This window comes from Hippocampus zosterae, chromosome 3 (assembly GCF_025434085.1).
Source record: "Hippocampus zosterae strain Florida chromosome 3, ASM2543408v3, whole genome shotgun sequence".
Classification (NCBI taxonomy): Eukaryota; Metazoa; Chordata; class Actinopteri; order Syngnathiformes; family Syngnathidae; genus Hippocampus; species Hippocampus zosterae.
Window position 1 is genome coordinate 27,747,026 of NC_067453.1, and position 21,624 is coordinate 27,768,649.

At 42.0% G+C, this 21,624-nt stretch overlaps 2 protein-coding genes across 11 annotated transcripts in view; one reads left to right on the top strand and one right to left on the bottom strand.

Annotated features, from left to right (window-relative positions):
* fam169b (family with sequence similarity 169 member B) overlaps positions 1 to 6,372 on the bottom strand; it is a 7,201-nt gene extending 829 nt beyond the window's left edge. Inside the window, exons 1-7 of one of the 9 annotated variants that reach the window (XM_052062179.1) lie at positions 5,204 to 6,372; positions 4,650 to 4,779; positions 4,458 to 4,560; positions 4,279 to 4,364; positions 3,060 to 3,222; positions 1,620 to 1,802; positions 1 to 591 (exon numbers count right to left, since the gene is read on the bottom strand). The exon at positions 1 to 591 is cut by the window's left edge and continues 829 nt beyond it. In XM_052062179.1, coding sequence (XP_051918139.1) covers positions 446 to 591; positions 1,620 to 1,802; positions 3,060 to 3,222; positions 4,279 to 4,364; positions 4,458 to 4,560; positions 4,650 to 4,775 — 807 coding nt within the window. In that variant the 5' untranslated portion in view covers positions 4,776 to 4,779; positions 5,204 to 6,372 and the 3' untranslated portion in view covers positions 1 to 445. Of the gene's footprint in view, positions 592 to 1,619; positions 1,803 to 3,059; positions 3,223 to 4,278; positions 4,365 to 4,457; positions 4,561 to 4,649 lie in introns of all 9 variants that reach the window. The other 8 variants (XM_052062176.1, XM_052062173.1, XM_052062178.1 and 5 more) reach the window with 8 other exon arrangements.
* Positions 6,373 to 7,121: 749 nt separating this feature from the next.
* ldhd (lactate dehydrogenase D) lies at positions 7,122 to 20,501 on the top strand. 2 transcript variants are annotated; one of them, XM_052062117.1, is made up of 11 exons: positions 7,122 to 7,271; positions 8,978 to 9,090; positions 9,918 to 10,059; positions 11,447 to 11,588; positions 12,565 to 12,724; positions 12,871 to 13,070; positions 13,241 to 13,369; positions 14,530 to 14,657; positions 15,773 to 15,863; positions 16,571 to 16,682; positions 17,964 to 20,501. In XM_052062117.1, the coding sequence occupies exons 1-11, from the start codon at positions 7,197 to 7,199 to the stop codon at positions 18,154 to 18,156; spliced, it is 1,485 nt and encodes a 494-aa protein (XP_051918077.1). In that variant the 5' UTR covers positions 7,122 to 7,196; the 3' UTR covers positions 18,157 to 20,501. The 2 variants fall into 2 exon arrangements, with proteins under 2 accessions (XP_051918077.1, XP_051918078.1); XM_052062118.1 differs by having other exon boundaries at positions 7,178 to 7,275.
* Positions 20,502 to 21,624: the final 1,123 nt, after the last annotated feature.

The window sequence follows — 21,624 nt, forward strand, 5'->3', positions numbered from 1 at the left end:
CCATAGACTCCCAGACACTGAGCATCCGATCGGCGGGACAAAAGCAGCATTTATCCAATGACTCGTCTCGTTTCAATGCATTGCACGGGCTCTGAACTCTCTCGACGCCCAGCATCCGAGCTGTAGACACTCAGCGTCCACACAGTTTAAAGCACAGTGAAGCTGCTGGAATGAATGAGAAGAGAGTTGCGTCGTAACCAGGAATAAGAAGCTGATTCGGAAGAAAATTGAGCGCGTTGTAGAAACATATTTAGTCAGTGACATGCACACACACGTATTTGATCACTTATTTTTGGACATTTTAGGGGAAGCTGAGCTTCCCTTGCAGTCTTAGAGCAATCACCTCTGATTATGACATATATTTATCCTTCAATTTTCCACACCGCTTATCCCGAACAGGATGGCGTGGGGAGTTGCTGGAACCAACCCATCTAAATTTTCCCACTCATACAACTTCATCTCCACTGAGTGAATAGCGGGATAGTTGGATGTTGAGCCAGACGTTTCGCCGTTGAGTCCATTCCCCTGGAGCCTCGACTTCATACAGACGGTCTCTGTAGTCTTCATTCAGCTGCAGAAACCGCCTACACACTAAAAACAGAGGCATTCTATTACATGATGCATACAATGAATGTCTTCTTTCCAAATAAATGCAACACCCATGTTTTGCAATTGATGCAATAACAACTTATTACAGCAGTTTGTTATCGCAACCTGTCATGAGTTCAAGAATTTGATCAGAAAACGCGGAGGACTTAGAAAATGTGGCATTATTACATAAGATAAGATATCCGGAGATTAAAATATATTTTTGTACATTACATATTGGTTCACAGCGTGAAGGCTGCGGCTGTGTTTATGAGCCATAATTTGTACTCGTTTGTTATCAGTAAACTTAAATGCTTGTTTTGGTTGTGTCATGTTAACACAGGTTGTGGTTCCACCTCTTTATTTTAAATACGTAGTTTTACATTAAACTACTCTGGGTGTGGCGTTTTGAAAGAATTTGAGGGAAAATCTATAGACTCATTCATTTCTATAGATTCTTATGTCACTGTAAGTCTCAAACATGCGATTTGCTTAATACAGACTAATGGGGGCGGGGGGGGGGGGGTGCATCTGTTGGTTGATTAAATCAGAGGATGATGTAGTCTGACGAGACAATCTTCCTGGGATAAGAGAAAACTTAAAGTCAGATAGAGCATGGACATGTTGAGGGAAGTTATAGGAACGTCATTTACACAAATGTCAAAGAGGGGCTCCAAGGAGCATTCTTTGAACAATCACTGTAAACTGCTTTTGTTGTAGAGTTGGTCTTGTCCGTGCAAGAATATTAAATCATCGAAGCATAACCAGGTTTCTTAGATATTATGCAAGTAATTTGAAGTCAAACATGAATCATGTTTATAATTGGTCTATGTTGTTTTATGCATTTCCATTTGAGGACAATGAAATTAAAATTAAAATGTCACTGAATTTCCCACTGGAGTCAACCTTCAAAAGAAATTATTGTTAAAAAAAAACAATCTGAAATCATTTTGGGTTTATATACTGCTGACATTGAAAGCTTTATATCTAAATATTGTTTTGATGTGCGGAATATTGGAAACTGCTCCAACCTGCAACCATGCTGGGTGAAAGTGGCACACTGATTCCCAGCACCTGCTCGCTGGGGAAGGACGAGCAGAAGTCACTCAGCATCTTAAGTCCCAGTCCTCTTTTCCTCCAGCTTGGCCTTACCAGCACAGTGTCCAGAACAGGCAGCTGGTAGCAGCGGCTGCTCCAGCTGTCACACAGACTGCCTGAAACACCACACAGATGGGAGTCAAGTGTGTACAGCAGGAGCAATACTGTAGTGTAGGCTGATAAAAATGACTTGCATGCATGTACCGTATTTTCATGTTACAAATTCATTCATTCATCTTCCGTACCGCTTGATCCTCACTAGGGTCGCGGGGGGTGCTGGAGCCCATCCCAGCTGTCTCCGGGCAGTAGGCGGGGGACACCCTGAATCGGTTGCCAGCCAATTGCAGGGCACACATAAACGAACAACCATCCACGCTCACACTCACACCTAGGGACAATTTAGAGTGTTCAATCAGCCTGCCACGCATGTTTTTGGAATGTGGAAGGAAACCGGAGCACCCGGAGAAAACCCACGCAGGCCCGGGGAGAACATGCAAACTCCATACAGGGAGGCCGGACCTGGAATCGAACCCGGTACCTCTGCAGTGTGAAGCCGACGTGCTAACCACTGGACTACCGGGCCGCCCGCAAGGGGATTTTTTATTTTACAAAAAAAAAAACAGACCAAGAACCGTACAGCTTAGACTGACCATCAAAACACCCGCTCCAAATGTGTATTGCTTCACTCCGACCGTTCGAAAACTCAAGAGTGTTCTGCAAGTGTTGCGCTCCGTTAATCAGAGTGCCCTAACAAAGGAGTGACGGAGCCAAGTGCATCAGGCGCTACAAGTCAAGTCAACAGTATTTCTCGAGCACTTTCAAACTGCCATCGCTGCATACAAAGTGCTGTACATGGAGCGATTTAACATGCACAAATAAACAGTAAGACAAATCGGTAATAAAGGCGGTAGAAAGCACCAGGCAGTAAAATCAAGAACAAATCTAAGTCATGAGAGCTACAGGTGGACACAGTTCAAGCGCGAGCTGCTGATTGTTTATAACACAGGTTGCATTTGGAAATTAATGGGAGGGGAGCGCACTCCGCCTCTCCGAACACGCTTTAGAGTGGTGTTTGGAAGTCAGAGTGAATTTCCTGATGACAGCAAATGAGCTCCGAATTGTGGCCAAAAGTAGAATCCCGGTCACCTTTTGGTGCTGTAAATCCTTGTTGTGGGGTCAAGAAGCCGCATGCTAAACTTGCGATATGTCCCACATTCATTGCCATGACTACTGTTGCAACACCAACACTAACTGCGACTACTTGTACTATCTTTTGGAAGGCTCCCCGTTAAAACTAAAAAAAAACAAGTGCCCCGTCGATGTAAACCAGCAATGGTCAAACAGTGCCAACTTTTCCCTCAACAGCAAGACACCTTTGTTTTTGACTGTGTAGAAGCCAACTGCTTGGCCATCTCGCCACAGTAATTTGGCGCTCTCTGTGCGGGGGTGCAGGGAGAAGAGTGCTTCCCCAAGTGAAGGCCTCTCCACCACCTGACTCAACAGGAACATAACGAGCCTCTCCATTAGGGACTGGACCTGAGGAAAGCATGTTGCCGAATGGTTAAAAGATACTTTGTGTGTTGGCGTGAAAGTATTTTTGACATCGGAATCAGACTTTCATTTAGAAGCTAATATTGTTATCGAAATCCAGGTCACTAAATTATGAAACAATGTCAGAGTGTGTTAATTGACTCAGCTGTCACCATCACCTGATTCAGCAAGACTGCTAGCCGCCTATGTTTTGAGACATTAATACATAAATTACCTTAATGCATTTCCTTACACATAGTTTTTTTTTCTCTTCCCCCCAAATTGAAAAAAATGTTAACTGAAACAGAAAGAGTTGTTACGATCGTTTAGGACTCAGGGGTGTCCAAACTATTTGCCAAGGGGGCCAGATTTTATGTGGTAAAATGTCGGGGGGCTGACCTTGGCTGACATTCTTTACATTGAACAACAATATTGTTCAACAAATTTTAGTAAGCCGGTCTGTTTCACATTTCCATTTTTATTTTAATTTCAACAATCTTAAGAATTTCTTTTGGTTCATTTGAAACAGGAATTTGAAATATGACATATCAGTCAATATAAACACGGAGTGATGTCTTGTTAACTCGTGAGTGATGCCCTCTAGTGTCTAAATGCTATTACTCATTTAGTGAATGCTATTACTCATTTAGCCACTAGAGGGAAGCAGTACTCTATGAAACATCACTCACCAGTCGACGAGACCTCAGTCAATGCAACACGTGTTCCATTGCGCCCAACCTGCGGGCCAGACGGCACTGACTTTATGACAGGGGCCGAGGGCCGGATGAAATTCGACCGCGGGCCGGACTTTGGACATGCCTGGTTTAGGTTCTGTTGTATTATTGTTGTTTTATGTTAAACGCTTTTTGTTATAGCCGCAGCTGTTGTGAAAACACGATAAAAATAAAGATGTATTGAAACAAAAGCTGCTACTTTTTCCAAACTGTTCATAACAAGGATCAAAATGTTGGAAGGACATATAACATGAATATATATATATATATATATATATATATATATATATATATATATATATATATATATATATGAAACTGGGATTACCGGAAGCAAGTCAGTTCTTGATTTGCAGGATGTCCGTATAACATCATTCACAGACCACCAACTTCCATGCAGGTATAAGGCCACCACTAGAAGGCAAGGGGAGAGCAGGGAGTGTCAGAAGGAGTGTGTGTTTTTTCCCCCCCATGTTTGTATGCCTGTGTAAAAATGCGTCATCCCACCTTGAGCTGGATCATCAGGTGGGTGAAGTGCCAATAACGAAGATCTAGCTTGGTCATCCTCAAATAGCTGCAACCATTTGATGTTATTTGCTGTTATTTCCAACTGATTGGACAGACACAATATACATTCCTTGAAACCACGGGAACACCACAATATAATGAGAACATAATTGTGCTGGAGGGCCCCCAGACCTTAGAAGTTTTGGATGATTGAAAACAGTCATTATCTTCAGGCCTGGACTTTAGCGACAAAAGATACTGTTCAGATGCTGACCTCAGGTCAGTTTCGACAACAGGTGGCAGGTCAACAGGGAACATCTTCCTGCACAAAACTGTCAAGTTCATGCACACATTGAAAACAACAAAACATGAATGCAACACGTGAGTTTCAAAGAATCGACATCCAACCAACCGACCTTCTTCAACGTTCATTTAGGCCGCCATAATAAACAATATAAAACTCGCAGAAAAACATTTGAAGATGAAATATTAACTTTCCAGTCAAATGTATTTGCGCATCCGGTGAGGACAATCATACGCCACTTTGTGAAGTTTGTATCGCTAACGTTGCAATGCTGAAAGGGAAAGAAAATTCTTTGAAACGTCCAATCGACAAGAATATTGTAACCTATTTTCCGACAGATTCAGTTGTGACAAGAACGAAAGACTATCACTGTATTTTTTTTTAACAGAAAGACGATAGATACACCTGTTTCTATACTGCTCTTCCTTGACACACCGCACACCTGACAGCATTGACCTGACTTGCAGCGCTACCTTTCGTGAGGAAGTGGTTTCACGTCATCTTGTACAAAAGCATCAAGTTACAGACACGAGCAGGAAAATTACCGGAAATACAATACTTTCCAAGTAAAAGTATAAAGTGATTGCGTGTAATTGTGCTTTTCTCATTTGTTATTTTTTAACTATCACGTTGTCACTTTGTCAGAATAGAGGAAACAGAAGTGTTTAGCGCACTCTGTACGTGTTTCTCAGTCCTTTGCGCACGGGTTATTTTATTTCTTTCTGTGGAATAAAGACCCACAACACTTCGACGTATTTTCTTCTCTGTATTCCAACATCCCAACTCAGTACGAATCAATTCGGGTCTCTGTACTTTTTGATGTTGTAGAGCGCGTCGGTACAAAGAATGCATGAAAATATATTGAGGCAGTATGCAAAAGAAAAGGCGGGCAGTCACGCCCCATGTTAAACAGTTCCAAAAAGACATAAAACACATAAAATCCAGTGTCATCCAGTGTAGCCATAAAAGTTAGTGTGTGTGAGGAGACAGACAATTCTATCCACCGCCCCTCCAGCCTGTCCTTTCTGGCTTGCGCCAGCAAACAAAAGCATTCGAAAAAACGGCTATATGATGTTGATTAAACATGTTCGCTGGAAAAACCCCACACAGGTGGGCGTGATTAAAGAGCAATAAAGAAAGTAGTAAATCACTGTCAGCAGTTATTTGTACACATCCCTCTCGTTATCACACTGAAAACTGTCAACACAAAATCATTGACAGAGTATCCTGTCTTGCCATAAGCAGAATAACTGCTCTATCTTTCTCTATATGAATAGGAGAAAACCAATATTTTACACCATATCCAACCTCAATATGGAACAACAGTGCAATACAAAATCAATCTTTTTTGCAGAACTGGGTGGCTCAAGGTGTGTGTTCATTCCGCCATCTAGTGGATGATCAGGGAAACTGGCTCTCATTTGAAAATGTGCCCTTCGCAATATCACGTGTCAAAGATCAGAATTTCTTTTTTAAAAGGGGTTCCTCAATATATCAAGCACCAGATTCAGAACGCGGACCCGAAAACTTTGGCAGCTCCTTGCTGTCACCACAGCAAATATTTCATCAAAACAAATACACGATAACCTTTTAAATGAAACGTATCCATCAGTGAACATCTGTTTGTTTGTTTTTTGTGAGAACGACATTGAAACTACATATCTATTTTACCATTGCATTGACACAAAGACATTCTGGGAAGACATTTGGAAATGGTTGTTTTCAAGAATCCATTTGGAATAGGACAAGTAAAAAGTGTGTGATGAATAATGTATTACTGCTGGCAAAATATTTCATCCACACATATGTTGTTCTAATTCCCATATCTCCCCATATCCTCAAGAGAGTTGCAGTCATGCTGGATGGAGCCTATCCTTGCTGTCATCGGGCAGTAGGTGGGAAACACCTTGACCGGGCCCGTACATAGTGGAGCCATAGCTGCCATGCACTGGAAGCTCGAGCCTGAGTTTTTATTTTACTACCCTTTTATTGCAGTTTTAGCAGCAAAATTGCCAAAACAACAACACGTGCCGCAATGTTCGATGACGCAGTCCGATTTTATTACCGATTTGTCTTACTGTTTACTGTGCATGTTAAATTGCTCCATGTACAGCACTTTGTATGCAGTGATGGCTGTTTGAACTCTATAAGTACTGTTGATTTGACCTGACTTGCCAGTGGCGCAAGTGTTTGACGTCATACACACATCCACGTTCTGCAATAATAATAACAACATTAATAATACTTGTAATCTGCACTTTCGAACTCTACGCGCACTTTCACTGCGTATATCCTTCAATGAGGACAGTAAAGTGTAGTGTGGGTAATATTCGGATTGGGTAAATGGATTCTCGGGATTTTGTGAACTCACAAATAACGCGAGAATTCAATTTGCAGGCAAGATTAATACATAACAGTACACGTAAACGCAAATCATGTCGCTTCTGCTGACGGCAAGTCAGCGACTTTTCTGTCAGCATCGCGGTATTAAAACAGTCAACATAGCCAGAGTAAGTAAGTTCGTTTTCGTTAAAATATACGCCAGTTTTCATGTAAGTCGAGCTAATGTGCGCTGTGTAGAGGTCTCAATGTGTTATTGGTAACACCAATGAAGTTGGAACATATGACGCGAAGTAGTTACGTGTGTGGTAATTGTCGTGTTATCAAATGAGGCACACGTGAGTCCAGCTGTCGTGTTAACGTGGATAACTTTTATTTAGCTTTCCCGATGCGTGTATCCTCTCTCGAGTCACTCTCCCGTCTTCACTCTCGCCGCACACCATGACGTAATCACCCCGCGACTCAATAGTCCTGCTGTACACCATAGGTGTCAAACTCAGGTCCTGGAGGAACCGCTGCCCTGCATGTTTTACAAGTCTCCCTGTTCCAACACACCTGATTCAAATGATCAGCTCATCAGCAAGCTCTGTGCAAGCCTGACATTGAAACTGTTCATTTGAATCAGGTGTGTTGCAACAGGGAGACTTGGAAAACATGCAGGGCAGCGGCCCCCCAGGACCTGAGTTTGACACCTATGCTGTACACGATTACACCACAGTATTGTGCGGAAATTAATTTTTTAATTAATAAAAATCTTTGAATGTATACTATTCCATTTAAATTTATTTCGACAGAATGGCTATTGGCTAGACCAGGGGTGCTCATCAGCTAGATCCCGATCTACCGGTAGATCTAAGACAGGATCCAAGTAGATCCGAGGAGTGTCGAGGAGAAAAAAAAACAAACAACCATTTGTGTGTCTTTGTACATTTTAATAATATATATTTTTGTTTTAATGTACACTGCACCGTAATCATCTTATCAGTCTCATTTTCACCCAAAAAATATTTAAAACTAAAATAAAGCAGGTAAATCTTGAATTTACAGTGGCGCGTGATTACGTCACCGGAAGTTGTTAGCTCTCAGCAGTCTGCAATTGCAGTTTGTGATCAGAACTGTTGCACTCTATCTTTTATCATCATTATTCTCATTCAGAGTTTGCTACGTGTACAATTCACCGAGGGCACGAGCAAAGAATAGGAATCTAGGAGGGCCCAGGGAAGCACTTTAAAACGGTACGTGTGAGCTACGATAGTTAACAGGCTGCAAAAGTGCGTCGCATGCCTCAGTTTCAGGCTGTTTCTCATCAGGGCGTGTGCGTGAGTGTGTGTGTGTGTGTGTGTGCGCGCGCCTGCGTGCGTGCAAAAGTTTGCGCACCCCGGGGCTAGACTTTTGATGTGCTTGTAACAGGAATTAATATTTGACTCATCCTATAATGAAAATATATAACCAATGATATAATTGTAGTACAGTATACTGCGGGCAGGGGCACAGTTTGGACTTTTGAACTGGGATGAGGAATGGGGGGCAGGGACCAAGCGAAAAGAACAACTTTCTTAAACTTAAACTAATGTGCAATATGTATACATTTAATTTAGGTGCATTTTTCTTTTATTCAAACACAAAGCTATTGTTCAAACTGTGCATTATGTTAGTGTGGCTGACAATAATATTAATTGACTTTTTTTAAATAAAGCCTCTGCCTCGATTTTGTCGAGTGCGTAGAGCTATTATGCTACAGTATTTTAATTTCGGTCATTATGGTGGTACCTGTAGATCTTAGTATTGTTTTGGTACTCAGGTGAAAAAAGTTTGAGAACTACTGGTCTAAGTTACAGTGCATTATTTAACGTATAATTATATTGTGTTTTCACAGAATGCATCTTTGGACAGTGCACTTTCCACATTCAGGTCAATATGCGGAGAGGATGGAGTGTCAATGGCAACTGCTGTCAGAGAGCAGCACGGCAAAGATGAATCTGTACACAGGTCACTGTTTCACACATCTACTTTGAGCATTTGCTTGATCAAGATTAAAGACATATTATTTCCATTTTTGATGTTAGATGGTGCAAAAGTCTAACTACATATTTTGTTTTCCATGTAGACATATATTTGTTTTAAGGGATAAAAAAACACAATGAAGATGAAAACAAGTTTTGAGTGTGAAACCCAACAAAAACTTTTGACATTTAACGTAAATTTGCAATATAAAACTAAAAAAGCCGTTCCATCTGATTGCTTTTTGTTGAGAAACATCAGCATGTCAACACAGTCTATGGACAGTGATCAGTCCAGCAAATACTCAGTATTGTCGAGATACTGACATATTAATCCCTTATAAAGATTGCAAGCACTTATGAACACAGCAGATGAATTCCACAAAATTCCCCCCCCCAAGCCATTTTGAATCCACAATCTGTTTACAGTCTACCAAGTCTGTCCAAGGAGTCCTCGGACAGTGCCCATTCCGATGACGTTCGCATAAACCAAATTAGTACGAAAAGTCGAAATGTACTGTAGTCTATTATTAACCGACTACAACACAGTACTGTAGTAAAGTTGTGATTACTGTAAATATTTGTCTGTCAAATAAAAAGCAGTGCGTAAAGAGGTAAGTAAGCACTTTTTTTTTCCTTTTGGTGCTGTGTAACACTTTCGTCTTATGCTGCCGTGAAAACATAGTTTATGATGTACCGTTCCTTACCTTGCAAGGACTGTTATTTTGCAACTTTTGACAAGGGCTCCACTGCAGCTTCACGCCAGAACGTGCTTGAGAACAAATCCAACGAGCTCCTTTGTTAATGTCTGTCTAGATGCCGTCCACCGGATGTGGTTGTTTTTCCACGTTGTGTGGAGGAGGTTAGCGCTCTGGCGAAGGTCTGCCATGACAATCGCCTTCCCATGATACCGTTTGGAACGGGAACTGGCCTGGAGGGTGGAGTAGGAGCAATGAAGGTGAGAGAAAATACCATCGATAGATCTTATATGTCTTGTGACAGCACAGGAATAATTTCACACTTTTATGTAGTTATCATTAGCTTGGGAGATGGTCTGCATTAGGGATGGGTAACTTTCACATTTGAAGCGGTTCCTTTCTGGTTCTCTCTAACTGGGAATCGATAACCGGTGCTCAACAGTACACTTTTTCGGTACTTTTGTTGTGTGCCGGAATAAATGTTACATGTATTCACAAAAATCGCAGATGCATTTCGATGAAACAATAATTTTTCAATGTTTAAAATGTAACTCGCAACACGTGATGAAAAACAAATGAACCAGAGGATGTAGTAGCGATTAATGTATAACATTTAACAAATAACAAAATCTAAACAATACAAACAATAAGTTTAATATTACAAAAAAAACAAAGTGTGTTTTAACATACTTTTGCACTGAAAATCAAAAAGAATGAATTTAACAAGTAATACAACAGGAGAATATAACTAATTATATTACTGTATACAGCGGCACGGTGGTCCAGTGGTTAGCGCGTAGACCTCACAATGCAGTGGTGGGTTCGATCCCGGTTCCGGCCTTCCTGTGTGGAGTTCGTATGTTCTACCCGTGCCTGCGTGGGTTTTCTCCGGGTACTCCGGTTTCCTCCCACATTCCAAAAACATGCATGGCAGGCTGATTGAACACTCTAAATTGTCCCTGGGTGTGAGCGTGAGCGCGGTTGATTGTTCGTCTCTGTGTGCTCTGCGATTGGCTGGCAACCGGTTCAGGGTGTCCCCTGCCTACTACCCGAAGACGGCTGCGATAGGCTGCAGTATGTCCTGTTGACTCTCATTCGTAAAAGCGGATCAGAAAATGGATGGATGGATATTGGTGTTTACGTTTAGCAAGAACAGAAGGTCTGCCACGTGCATCGTGATCAGTTTGAACCCAGTTTGGACCAAATAATAACAAAAAATGACAGTTGGAAGAGGATGCGAATGAGAACAAAGAGAATAATTGGAATAAAATTAATAATTTGAATGTACCCCACCCAGTACGTAATGCTCACTCCATTTTGGCCCCAAGCAAGGGCCAATACAAGGGGTCAGCACTTCTGTCTTTTTTTTCACACGATTCAACCAAAATTTTCTACGTAAGTTAAAAATCTGATTTGTAACTCAAATTTGCTATATTTTACATACCAACTTTTACACAAACAAGGAATTTCTTTACCTGCAATGATTTCATAACTACTGCAGGGGTCACTATTGGGTGACCAACACAGTGTCAATATAGTGCTGACACAGTTTGTGAGGTATCATCGTCCCATCACTACTGCCTACAAGACTGAATTTACGTGAGGTACTTTAAAAAGACCAAATAATGTAGCCTCCCTTTTCCTTAGGGCGGTGTGTGCTTCAGCCTGAGGAAAATGAACCAGATTTTGGATTGCCACCCGGAGGATTTTGATGTGACAGTTGAGCCTGGTGTGACCCGAAAAGCCCTCAATGCCTACCTGCGAGACACCGGACTGTGGTTTCCTGTTGGTCAGTTAAACCCCAAGCCCATGTTAACTGAAGTCTCGAGTCCAGAATCACAAATGATACAATGTAAAAAATATGCAAATGTGTCGCCGTAAATGACCACATTCCAATCCACCAGTGGATGAAAGCTCATTTACAAGAGCCTTTCCGGAACCTTTTCAGCCCTGCATGCTAATCGCCATCCCAACAGAACTCGAGCACATTATTTATATGTCTTTCTGGACATTGTACTGTATGTCGGCAAACAACATCGGTTATTAGCTGTCCTGTAAATCGGCCCATTTCGATTTAAATACAATAAAAAGGAAAGTGACTTCTGACTTACGTTAGCATGCTATGTATACATAAAAAAAAATCGCCATCTGTCTTGTCCAAGGAAACCAAGACAACGAAAGTACAGTATTTATAAAAAATGATGAGATTTATTTCAGCTACCAAAAATAAAAAAACATGGAGAAGCAGCATTCACAGATCTGGCATGGAGCCTTCTCTCCCGAGAAGAGTTATCCGAATAAAGAAGCGGATCCAGAGAATTTGTTTTCATTCCATTTTAGTTGATATGTCCTCAGTGGAATGGTTTTCTTTAATTCTTTAAAAGAAAAAATACAAATACAAATCCAATGTTAGCCCAAGACGTTTATGATTGTATGACATTTATTGTTTGTGAAGAAAAATGACTGCATTATCACGATATGTACCGCGTGGTTGTAATACTGGCGAGAAAACCGCTGTAATCTACAAGTATCTTAAAGATGTATGAAATGCTATGAATGACCTTTTATCGTGTTTTCTGATGTTGGACAACAATGTTTGAAGAACAGCAGGTGTGGTTAAATGTAGTGGGGCCAAAGCAACGCAGCCCTTTGATGTTCATGTAAGGACGTCTTTGTTTTCCGACACGTTCTAACTGCAAATGACTTAGCTGCTCCGTTTTGTAAAAAGATTCACAAAACAATACTGAGCTTGAACTTCCCCTTAGATCCTGGAGCTGATGCTTCGCTGTGTGGGATGGCAGCCTCGAGCGCATCTGGTACCAATGCAGTGCGATATGGAACCATGAGGGAAAACGTGATCAATCTAGAGGTGGTCCTTGCTGATGGGACTATTATCCACACGGCTGGCGAGGGCCGACGTCCCAGGTAAACAAAAAAAAAAAAAAAGAGAATGGAACTCATTCCAAATTTCAGATATTGTCCAAACAAACTCTTGCTCTTAGGAGCAACAATCATGTGATCCCGCTGCGCTTATGTAAGTTTTCCCCGTCTTCATTCTAAATAAACTACAGGAAGACTTCTGCGGGCTATAACTTGACAAACCTGTTTGTTGGATCAGAGGGCACTCTGGGAATTATCACTAAGGCAACTCTGCGCCTCTACGGCATTCCCGAAGCCACGGTGTCTGCGGTCTGTTCATTTCCTTCAGTGCAAGCTGCTGTGAATAGCACCGTGCAGATTCTCCAAGCTGGCGTAGCCATCGCTCGCATTGGTGAGCAGTTGCCCGCGCTAAGAACACATCACAAATGACACAATTTGCACGTACACAACTGCATGTGAAATCCGTTGCTAGAAAAAAGATTGAGGATTTTGGTGTAGAATCCCATCGATGCTAAGAACTGGTTTTTTTTTTTTTTTTGGTTTTGTTTTTGTGTGTTGAAGAGTTTCTTGATGATGTCATGATCAATGCATGCAACATGTTCAGCTCACTGTCGTATCCCGTGACTCCAACTCTATTCCTGGAGTTCCATGGTTCTGAACAGAGCCTTGCAGAACAAGTCAACACAACGGGTAAGCCTTTCAATTATATTCATAAATATATTTCAACGCGGCGCCCAACTACTTAGCGTGTCTGCCTCCTGGTGCGGAGGTCCCTGGGTTCGAATCTGGCTTCCTGTGTGGAGTTGGCATGTTCCCCCCGTGCCTTTGTGGGTTTTCTCCCACCACCACATTCCAAAAACAGGCATTGCATGAATAGCACACTCTAAATTGTCCCAAGGTGTGAGTGTGAGCGTGAATGGTTGGATGTCTATTTGTGCCCTGCGATTGGCTGGCGACCAGTCCAGGGTGTCCCCCCGCCTGCTGCCCAAAGACAGCTGGGATTGGCTTAGGAATCCCCGTGAACCTTGTGAGAAGAAGCGGATCAGAAAACGGATGGATGAATGGATATTTCAAAGCTCAAAACAATTACTTCATTTTAGGAGCAACCTTTGAGAAGAAGGTTTGTATGGTTTTTTTTTTGCATGTTTATCTTGCAGACCTGAAGCAAGGGTTTTACCCAGCAGAAAAAAAATATGACAATATAAGGAATGAACAATTGGTTTTCATTTTTTATATCATCAACTGTTGTTGACTCACTGTATTTTCTTGTCAAGAAACCGTCTGTGTTATCGTCATATTTGTCAGCCTTCACCGGGTTGAATTGTGAATGCCACAAATCCATCCATCCTTATTTTTAATTGATTGTTTTTACCCTGCTTATTCCCACGAGGTTCACGGCTGAGCCGGAGCCTCTATTAGCTGACTTTGGGCAAGAGGCGGGGTACACTTTGGACTGTTTGAGAGCCAATCCCAGGGCTCAACCAGACAAACATTCACACACACACACGCACATGCACACAGACTAAAGGACCCTTTTTAGAGTTCTCAGTAAACCGAACACGCATGTTTTGAGAACGTGGGCAAATACTCCCGCTTTGATGGCGTATTCAAATGTTCTTTTAAAAATCTTGACTTAGCATAAGAGCGGATTGCTGGGAAGGGCATGACCTGTCAAAACAGCAGGACTGCAGTTCTCTGCCGATTCGCTCGTAATGTTTTCTCTAATACGAGTCTACAGATTGCATCGTTTCAAATTTTGTACAGGTAACAGTCTGATTGCGTTCTCACTGCACAGCTATGAAACGTATGCATCATAAAAATTGGACATGATCTTTATCGTGTATCCACAGAGGAAGTCACCCAGGCTAACGGCGGCTCCGATTTTCAATGGGCTCGAGATGTAGAAACACGCAACCGATTGTGGAAAGCTCGCCATGACGCCTGGTATGCTGCTCAGGCTCTAAGGCCTGGTTGCAAGGTAAGCGACCGTAGCTCAATTCTCCTTTGTGAATGTGCAAATCCCCACAAAAGTGGAAATGTAGAACAAACCTGGGGGAGATAAATGACGTACTATATTTGTTTGATAGTCCCACCATATTGGGGCAAGCAGGTTTTGCAATCGGCAGTATGTGTTCTACCATTCATTGTTTCCATTTTTTTTTTTTGCCCACTAGTGTTCTTGGTGCCGCCTAATGTTTTTGTCTTTTTTTTGTTGACGTTTTATAAGAGATTTTTAACTTTATCCGAAGTGTCAATAAAATGACATATTTTAAAGAACAGTACTCATTCATTCATCTTCCGAACCGCTTGATCCTCACTAGGGTCGCGGGGGGTGCTGGAGCCTATCCCAGCAGTCATCGGGCAGTAGGCGGGGGACACCCTGAATCGGTTGCCAGCCAATCGCAGGGCACACAGAAACAAACAACCATTCGCACTCACACTCACACCTAGGGACAATTTTGAGTGTTCAATCAGCCTGCCACGCATTTTTTTGGAACGTGGGAGGAAACCGGAGCACCCGGAGAAAACCCACGCAGGCCCGGGGAGAACATGCAAACTCCACACAGGGAGGCCAGTACTCCATACATTAAAAAATGAATTTGGCATCCTGGAATTGTAAGAACTCTGAAGTTCATTGTCAACTTACCATGACAACAGTGCGGTTTATATCAAGTCATTCATTCATTCATTCATTCATTCATCTTCCGTACCGCTTGATCCTCACTAGGGTCGCGGGGGGTGCTGGAGCCTATCCCAGCTGTCTCCGGGCAGTAGGCGGGGGACATCCTGAATCGGTTGCCAGCCAACCGCAGGGCACACATAGACCAACAACCAGCCTGCCATGCATATTTTTGGAATGTGGGAGGAAACCGGAGCACCCGGAGAAAACCCACGCATGCCCGGGGAGAACATGCAAACTCCACACAGGGAGGCCGGAGCTGGAATTGAACCTCTGCACTGTGAAGCCGACGTGCTAACCACTGGACTACCGGGCCGCCTATATCAAGTCATTTTTTAAAAAATTTCTTTTCCTACAACATTTTAATGCAGTTCAAAGTTCAACTTTAACCCCCCTGGTGTGTTTTATTGTAGGCCTATTCTACAGATGTCTGTGTTCCCATTTCCCAACTGCCTCAAATCATTGTGGAGACCAAAACCGACCTGATTGAGAACAAACTTACCGGTGAGCTCACTGCACACGAGACGGCTCTTTTCTTCACATCAGCAGTGCCACACAACATCTTTTAAGGCCGCCGTCATTTGCGATGTCCAGCAGTTGTTTTACTCATTTTGCAAGCTGCGGCATTTTGTTTTTAGCGTAATCGGTCACGTGACGGAGAAGCGTGGCTTGACGTGAGTCAAGCGTGACACAGACGGATGTAACGTAGAATCCGGTAATTTTTCAAAATAAAACATCTTTCGTATTCCGAAATAAATACAACGGAATTAAGGCAAGTTCTTTCTGTACGGCCCAGTACCAAATGCCCTGCGGACCGGTACAAGTCCACGCACCGGCGATTGGGGACCCCTGCTCTAAGTTACCCGTTTATGATAAACCGTTGTTTGTTGTACTTATTTTGTTCACGAAGTTGGCGAAGCGAACTAAGCAAGGCAAGGTCATTGTGTAATACTAGAAAGCTGCTCAACGGCATCCTGGGCACGAGAGTGTTTGAAATGACTATTTATATATTTTCGGCCCCTGTTGTACATCGATCCGTCCTTCCATATTCACACACAGAAAGCAAACATCATTCTGACAGGGCAAAGTTAACAGAGGTCTTGACAGTGTGGACTTGGAGAGCTCCAGTACCATGGAAGAATCTCTCCAGAATTTCTCATTTCCATTTTTACCACAAAACAGCTGAGTACAATGATGTCATGCTCACGCAGGTCCCATCGCGGGTCATGTGGGTGACGGGAACTTTCACTGTCTGATGGTCGTTGACCCGAACGACCCAGAAGAACTTCATAGGCTCCATTTGTTCAGCGAGAGGCTGGCAAGGTAATGTTTTTCCATTTATTTTTATTATTTGTCTTTTATATCGACTACTTTAAACTGAGACTCACACACTAACTTTACAATATGATCACATCCTTTTTTTTCTTCTGTTTATGTCATTGTCAGTCCTACACTTTTTGATGCACACGTTCTCTCGAGCGTTGTATTTAGAATAGTTTTTAGTATGAATATCTCCATTTCTCAGGCTATCATTACATTTGTTGTTTTAGAAATAGAAATACCGTAATATGTAATATGACTCCGTTGCCAGGAGAGTGCACCAAAGATTCTGGAGTGCCATCCATTTGTTTGCTTGACCATCTGTTTGTAGGCTACTTTCTAGTTAATGGAAGATAACGAACAGACGGTGGTGTCATTATGAATCTGGAGTGAAACCAAGTGATGAGTGACTCAAATTCATTATTTCCGAAAAGGAAGGGTGTACATAAATTAAGAGAGGCTGGTTTTCATTATCAGTCCATTCGTCTGATGTTGACATAAATAAAAACAACCCCCCCCCCCAAAAAAAAGTACCAGTATATGTACACCAAGTACATCTCTATATTGTCGGTAAAAGCCGACATTAAGGTTAATAACATTTGAAAACTAAATCCACTATTGTGTGACACAGAAAAGTAATAAAGTAAAGTTCAAAAAATAAATTGAGACAAATTCAGAGCGGTCCGGTGGTCCAGTGGTTCGGGTGTCGACCTCACAGTGCAGAGGTTCACTTCAATTCCAAACTCCCTGTGTGGAGTTTGCATGTTCTCCTGTGTGGGTTTTCCCTGGGTACTCCGGTTTCCTCCCACATTCCAAAAACATGGATGGCAGGCTGATTTGATTGAACACTCAAAATTGTCCCTAGGTGTGAGTGTGAGCGTGGATGGTTGTCTGTGTGTGCCCTGCGATTGGCTGGCAACCGGATCAGGGTGCCCCCCCCCCCCTTTACTGTCCAAAGACAGCTGGGATAGGCTCCAGCACCGCCCTCAACCCTTGTGAGGATCAAGCGGATCGGAAAACGGATGGATGGATTCTTTGCGGATGTGACTGAAATACGTATAGTTTTTTTTTACCTTGTAATTCTGTTAAAGAAGTCTTGAAAAGACTTAAATTGAACTTGAAGAAATCTGTAGGAACCCTGATTGTTGTGACATGGCTCATATCCAATGTTATGAGCAATTTATGCAGAAAACCAGCTGATTGTGTCACGTGTCAGACATTTTCCTTCCTATGTTTTGGCTCGGAAATAAATAAATAAATGAAACCTTGCTTTGTATCTCCTAGACGGGCCCTGGCTATGAATGGTACATGCACAGGGGAACACGGAGTGGGCTTGGGCAAGCGAGCACTGCTCTATGAAGAGATGGGATCCATGACGATGCAGGTCATGCAAGGCATCAAGGATGCCCTTGACCCAAACAACTTGATGAATCCAGGGAAGGTTTTGTTGCCAAGAGAGCCTCAAAGTGAAAAGTGAACCAAGTAATTCAATTGTTTAAAACACTTTCCGTATATGGGCACTCCTGTCCAAATTTATTGGAACAGTGAGGCAAATCCCTTGATTTTTGCTGCTGATTGAAAATATTTGGGTTTGACATCGAACAATGAATAGATTCAAGGATCAGTATTTCAGCTTTTCTTTCCGGGTATTTACATCTGGATCAAATACACAACTTGAATAGAAGCTTTTGTTTGAACCCACCCATTTTTAATGTGATGAAGTAATGGTACATGTGATTGACGGATATGTCCTTTGCATTGATTGTTCAAACACTAAATGGTGCTAAATGTCAAAGCTCCGCAAACACAGGCCATCAGCAATACAATCACGTGGAACGCCCTGAAGAAATCCATTTTTAAAAAACCCAATGAAGTGTGAGGAAAATGATGGCTGTTGACGACAACAATCTCTTGATTGCTGTGTTGGAAGGGGCGCTGTTTCATGGTACGAGTGATGGTGCAATTGATAAAGTTAAATATGAAATTGACCTAAAAACTAGACTCCAATTCAGCCTAAGGATGTATTATCCAATTTGGGCACAATATGACATCAAAACAATTGTTTACTCAGCTCTCGCCAGCTCGCAACAGGTCCATTTACAGCGTAAAGTATATCAATCAAATATGGTTAAATCGAACATACCAAAACCAATGCCTTTAAAATATGCCTTTAAAAAAATGGTTAACAAATCCATAAGATGTGCTTTATAACTGGATCATACAGTTTTACAGAATTACTGTAAACTGTTGTTTTATGATTATTATTTGTCTTTCTTCTTTTCGAATGTTGTAATGAAATGACTACATGGTATTATTCATTTAATATAGAATAGTTGTGTGCTGTGATAATAAATACTTTGAAACTGCTTGGTGTAAACATTATTGCCGGAGAGCGTTATTTACTCCCAAATGAGGTCTCCTGATGAAGAACCTGACCAGAACGAAAACTGCTGATAGCATGGGAGATAATTTATCAATATTAATTGTAAAAACATGATATCCTTTTTAAGCTGCATAGATGTGATTTTGATACGCGATTTTAATTCAAGTATGTGCATGATGTCTATAATTGATTTGAGGGAAGATTGCGAGTTAAAGCGCCAGAGATAAACCGGAAATTACTGAATTAAAATAGAACGGCTGTGGGGGTTTGATAGGACGCCTCAGTGTACAGCAATAGAAAATTCGGATCAGCTAGAAAATGAAACTAGCCGCCGTGCCCTTTGAAGTGAAAACCAAAAGTAGCCTCTTCGGAGCTATACAAACCTCGATCCGGGGGCAATCGAGCGGACTCGTCAAGGCGGAGCCCTGTTCCCCCCGGACCAACAATTACACCAGTACCAGATGAAAATAGGATCACAAAGATGATGGCACGCAAAAACTATCCATCACTATTATTTGGATAATTGAGTTCATATCAGGGTTCCCGCCCATCTGGGAAAATGAGAGACCAATTTCCCGTTATGGAAACCCATGGGAAATGAGAGGGGGAAAAAAAAGGAAAATGTCCTGGAAAACCTTGAGTTCTCCTGTGAAGTTGTTTTTCCTCCCTCTGCTTCTCCTTGCCTTGCGAGTGAACGCAATTGATTAAACAAACATGTCTGTTTTCACTGTGTGCAGGCTTGCCTCCCCAAACCCCCCCAACCACCCAACACTGCCCACCAACCAAATTGCCTATTCTCTTAGAACACTTCTGTTGCTCTATGATTTCTATTGACTATGTTGCTAGATTTACTGACTTTTCAGACACGATTAGGGATTTATTTTCTCCAAAGAAGCATGAAAACTAGAGAATTTCAGTTCAAGAGTATTACTGTAGGGTAGGCATGTCCAAAGTCCGGCCCGCGGGCCAAATCCGGCCCGCGGTCGAATTTCATCCGGCCCTCGGCCCCCGTCATAAGATCAGTGCCGTCTGGCCCGCAGGTTGGGCGCAATGGAACAACGTGTTGCATTGACTGAGGTCTCGTAGACTGGTGAGTGATGTTTCATAGCGTACTGCTTCCCTCTAGTGGCTAAATGAGTAATAGCATTCACTAAATGAGTAATAGCATTTAGACACTAGAGGGCCTCACTCACGAGTTAACAAGACATCACTCCGTGTTTATATTGACTGATATGTCATATTTCAAATTCCTGTTTCAAATGAACCAAAAGAAATTCTTAAGATTGTTGAAATTCAAATAAAAATGGAAATGTGAAACAGACTGGCTTACTAAAATTTGTTGAACAATATTGTTGTTCAATGTAAAGAATGTCAGCCAAGGTCGGCCCCCCGACATTTTACCACATAAAATCTGGCCCCCTTGGCAAAAAGTTTGGACACCCCTACAGTGTAGGGGTATATGTCGACTCTGCGTTTGTTTTCCTCTTTCTGTTGAGTGGTTAAATGTACAAAATGTAAGGTACAGCTGTAGAAAATAACACATTTAAAATGCTTGTGGGTCAAATTTATAAGTGTGGGTTGTGACAACTTGACTTGTCCTTGAAAATAATTTCAAGAAAAGAGTTGGAACACAGAATATTCGCTTTCCAGTTATAAACAGCATCATTCGGTTTCATGTGATATTATATATCATGACTCAACATTTTGGATGACAACAATTTATTACAAGTATTGTTCTTCCTGTGTATCCTTTCATTCAATTCAGATTCTGTCCATTGATTCAATATTTAAATAATGTACAGTATGTCTAGGCCAGATTATTGACGATGGTACATTGGAAATGTCTGTTGTTATGACAACATCACAGATAAATTGCATAAAGTACAGTCATGGTTTATTTTATTAGGTTGCAAGGCAAGCAATCACCCCCACATACTTGGGATTAGACCAAATCATCTGCAACAAAACATTTGAGCCAGTAATTCCATTTATTTGTCATATGGTGAGAAATTTGTCAACAGTGAAATGACGGAGATGTGCGACGAGATAAGAAAGAATTATCGATCCATTCATGTATTTTCTGACCCGCTTATCCTCACAAGGGTCGCGGGTGGTGCTGGAGCATATCCCAGCTGTCTTGGGGCAGTAGGTTGGGGGACACCCTGAACAGGTTGCTCGTCAATCGCAGGGCCCACAGAGACAAACGACAATTCGCGCTCACAATCACACCTAGGGACAATTTAGAGTGTTCCACTGACCTGCCATGCATGTCTTGGGAAAGTGGGAGGAAACCAAACCCGGAGAAAACAATCCCGATGAAATAAGAAATGAATTCATTGTTTTTTTTGGGGGGGGTGCAGGGTCCTTTCGAGTACTGTCGCTGCTTGATGTTCTCCACCGGCAAGTCTTATCTATACTCCAAAGTAAGGTTAAGGGGTAGATCCTAAATTCCGAATACGTAAAGATCAAAATGGTACATATTCCTCTCTGCCCTTGAAAGTGCATATGCTGTCATATAGCAAACATTCTGACCACCATCCAAATTGACTGTTGGTTTAAAAT

What these genes read in the sequence shown, in the direction of transcription:
- ldhd (XM_052062117.1), top strand. Translation starts at nt 7,197, where the DNA reads ATGTCGCTTCTGCTGACGGCAAGTCAGCGACTTTTCTGTCAGCATCGC. An exon ending in GGCGAGGGCCGACGTCCCAG is followed by an intron (nt 12,725 to 12,870) that starts GTAAACAAAAAA and finishes AATAAACTACAG; the next exon opens with GAAGACTTCTGCGGGCTATA. An exon ending in CTCTAAGGCCTGGTTGCAAG is followed by an intron (nt 14,658 to 15,772) that starts GTAAGCGACCGT and finishes GTTTTATTGTAG; the next exon opens with GCCTATTCTACAGATGTCTG.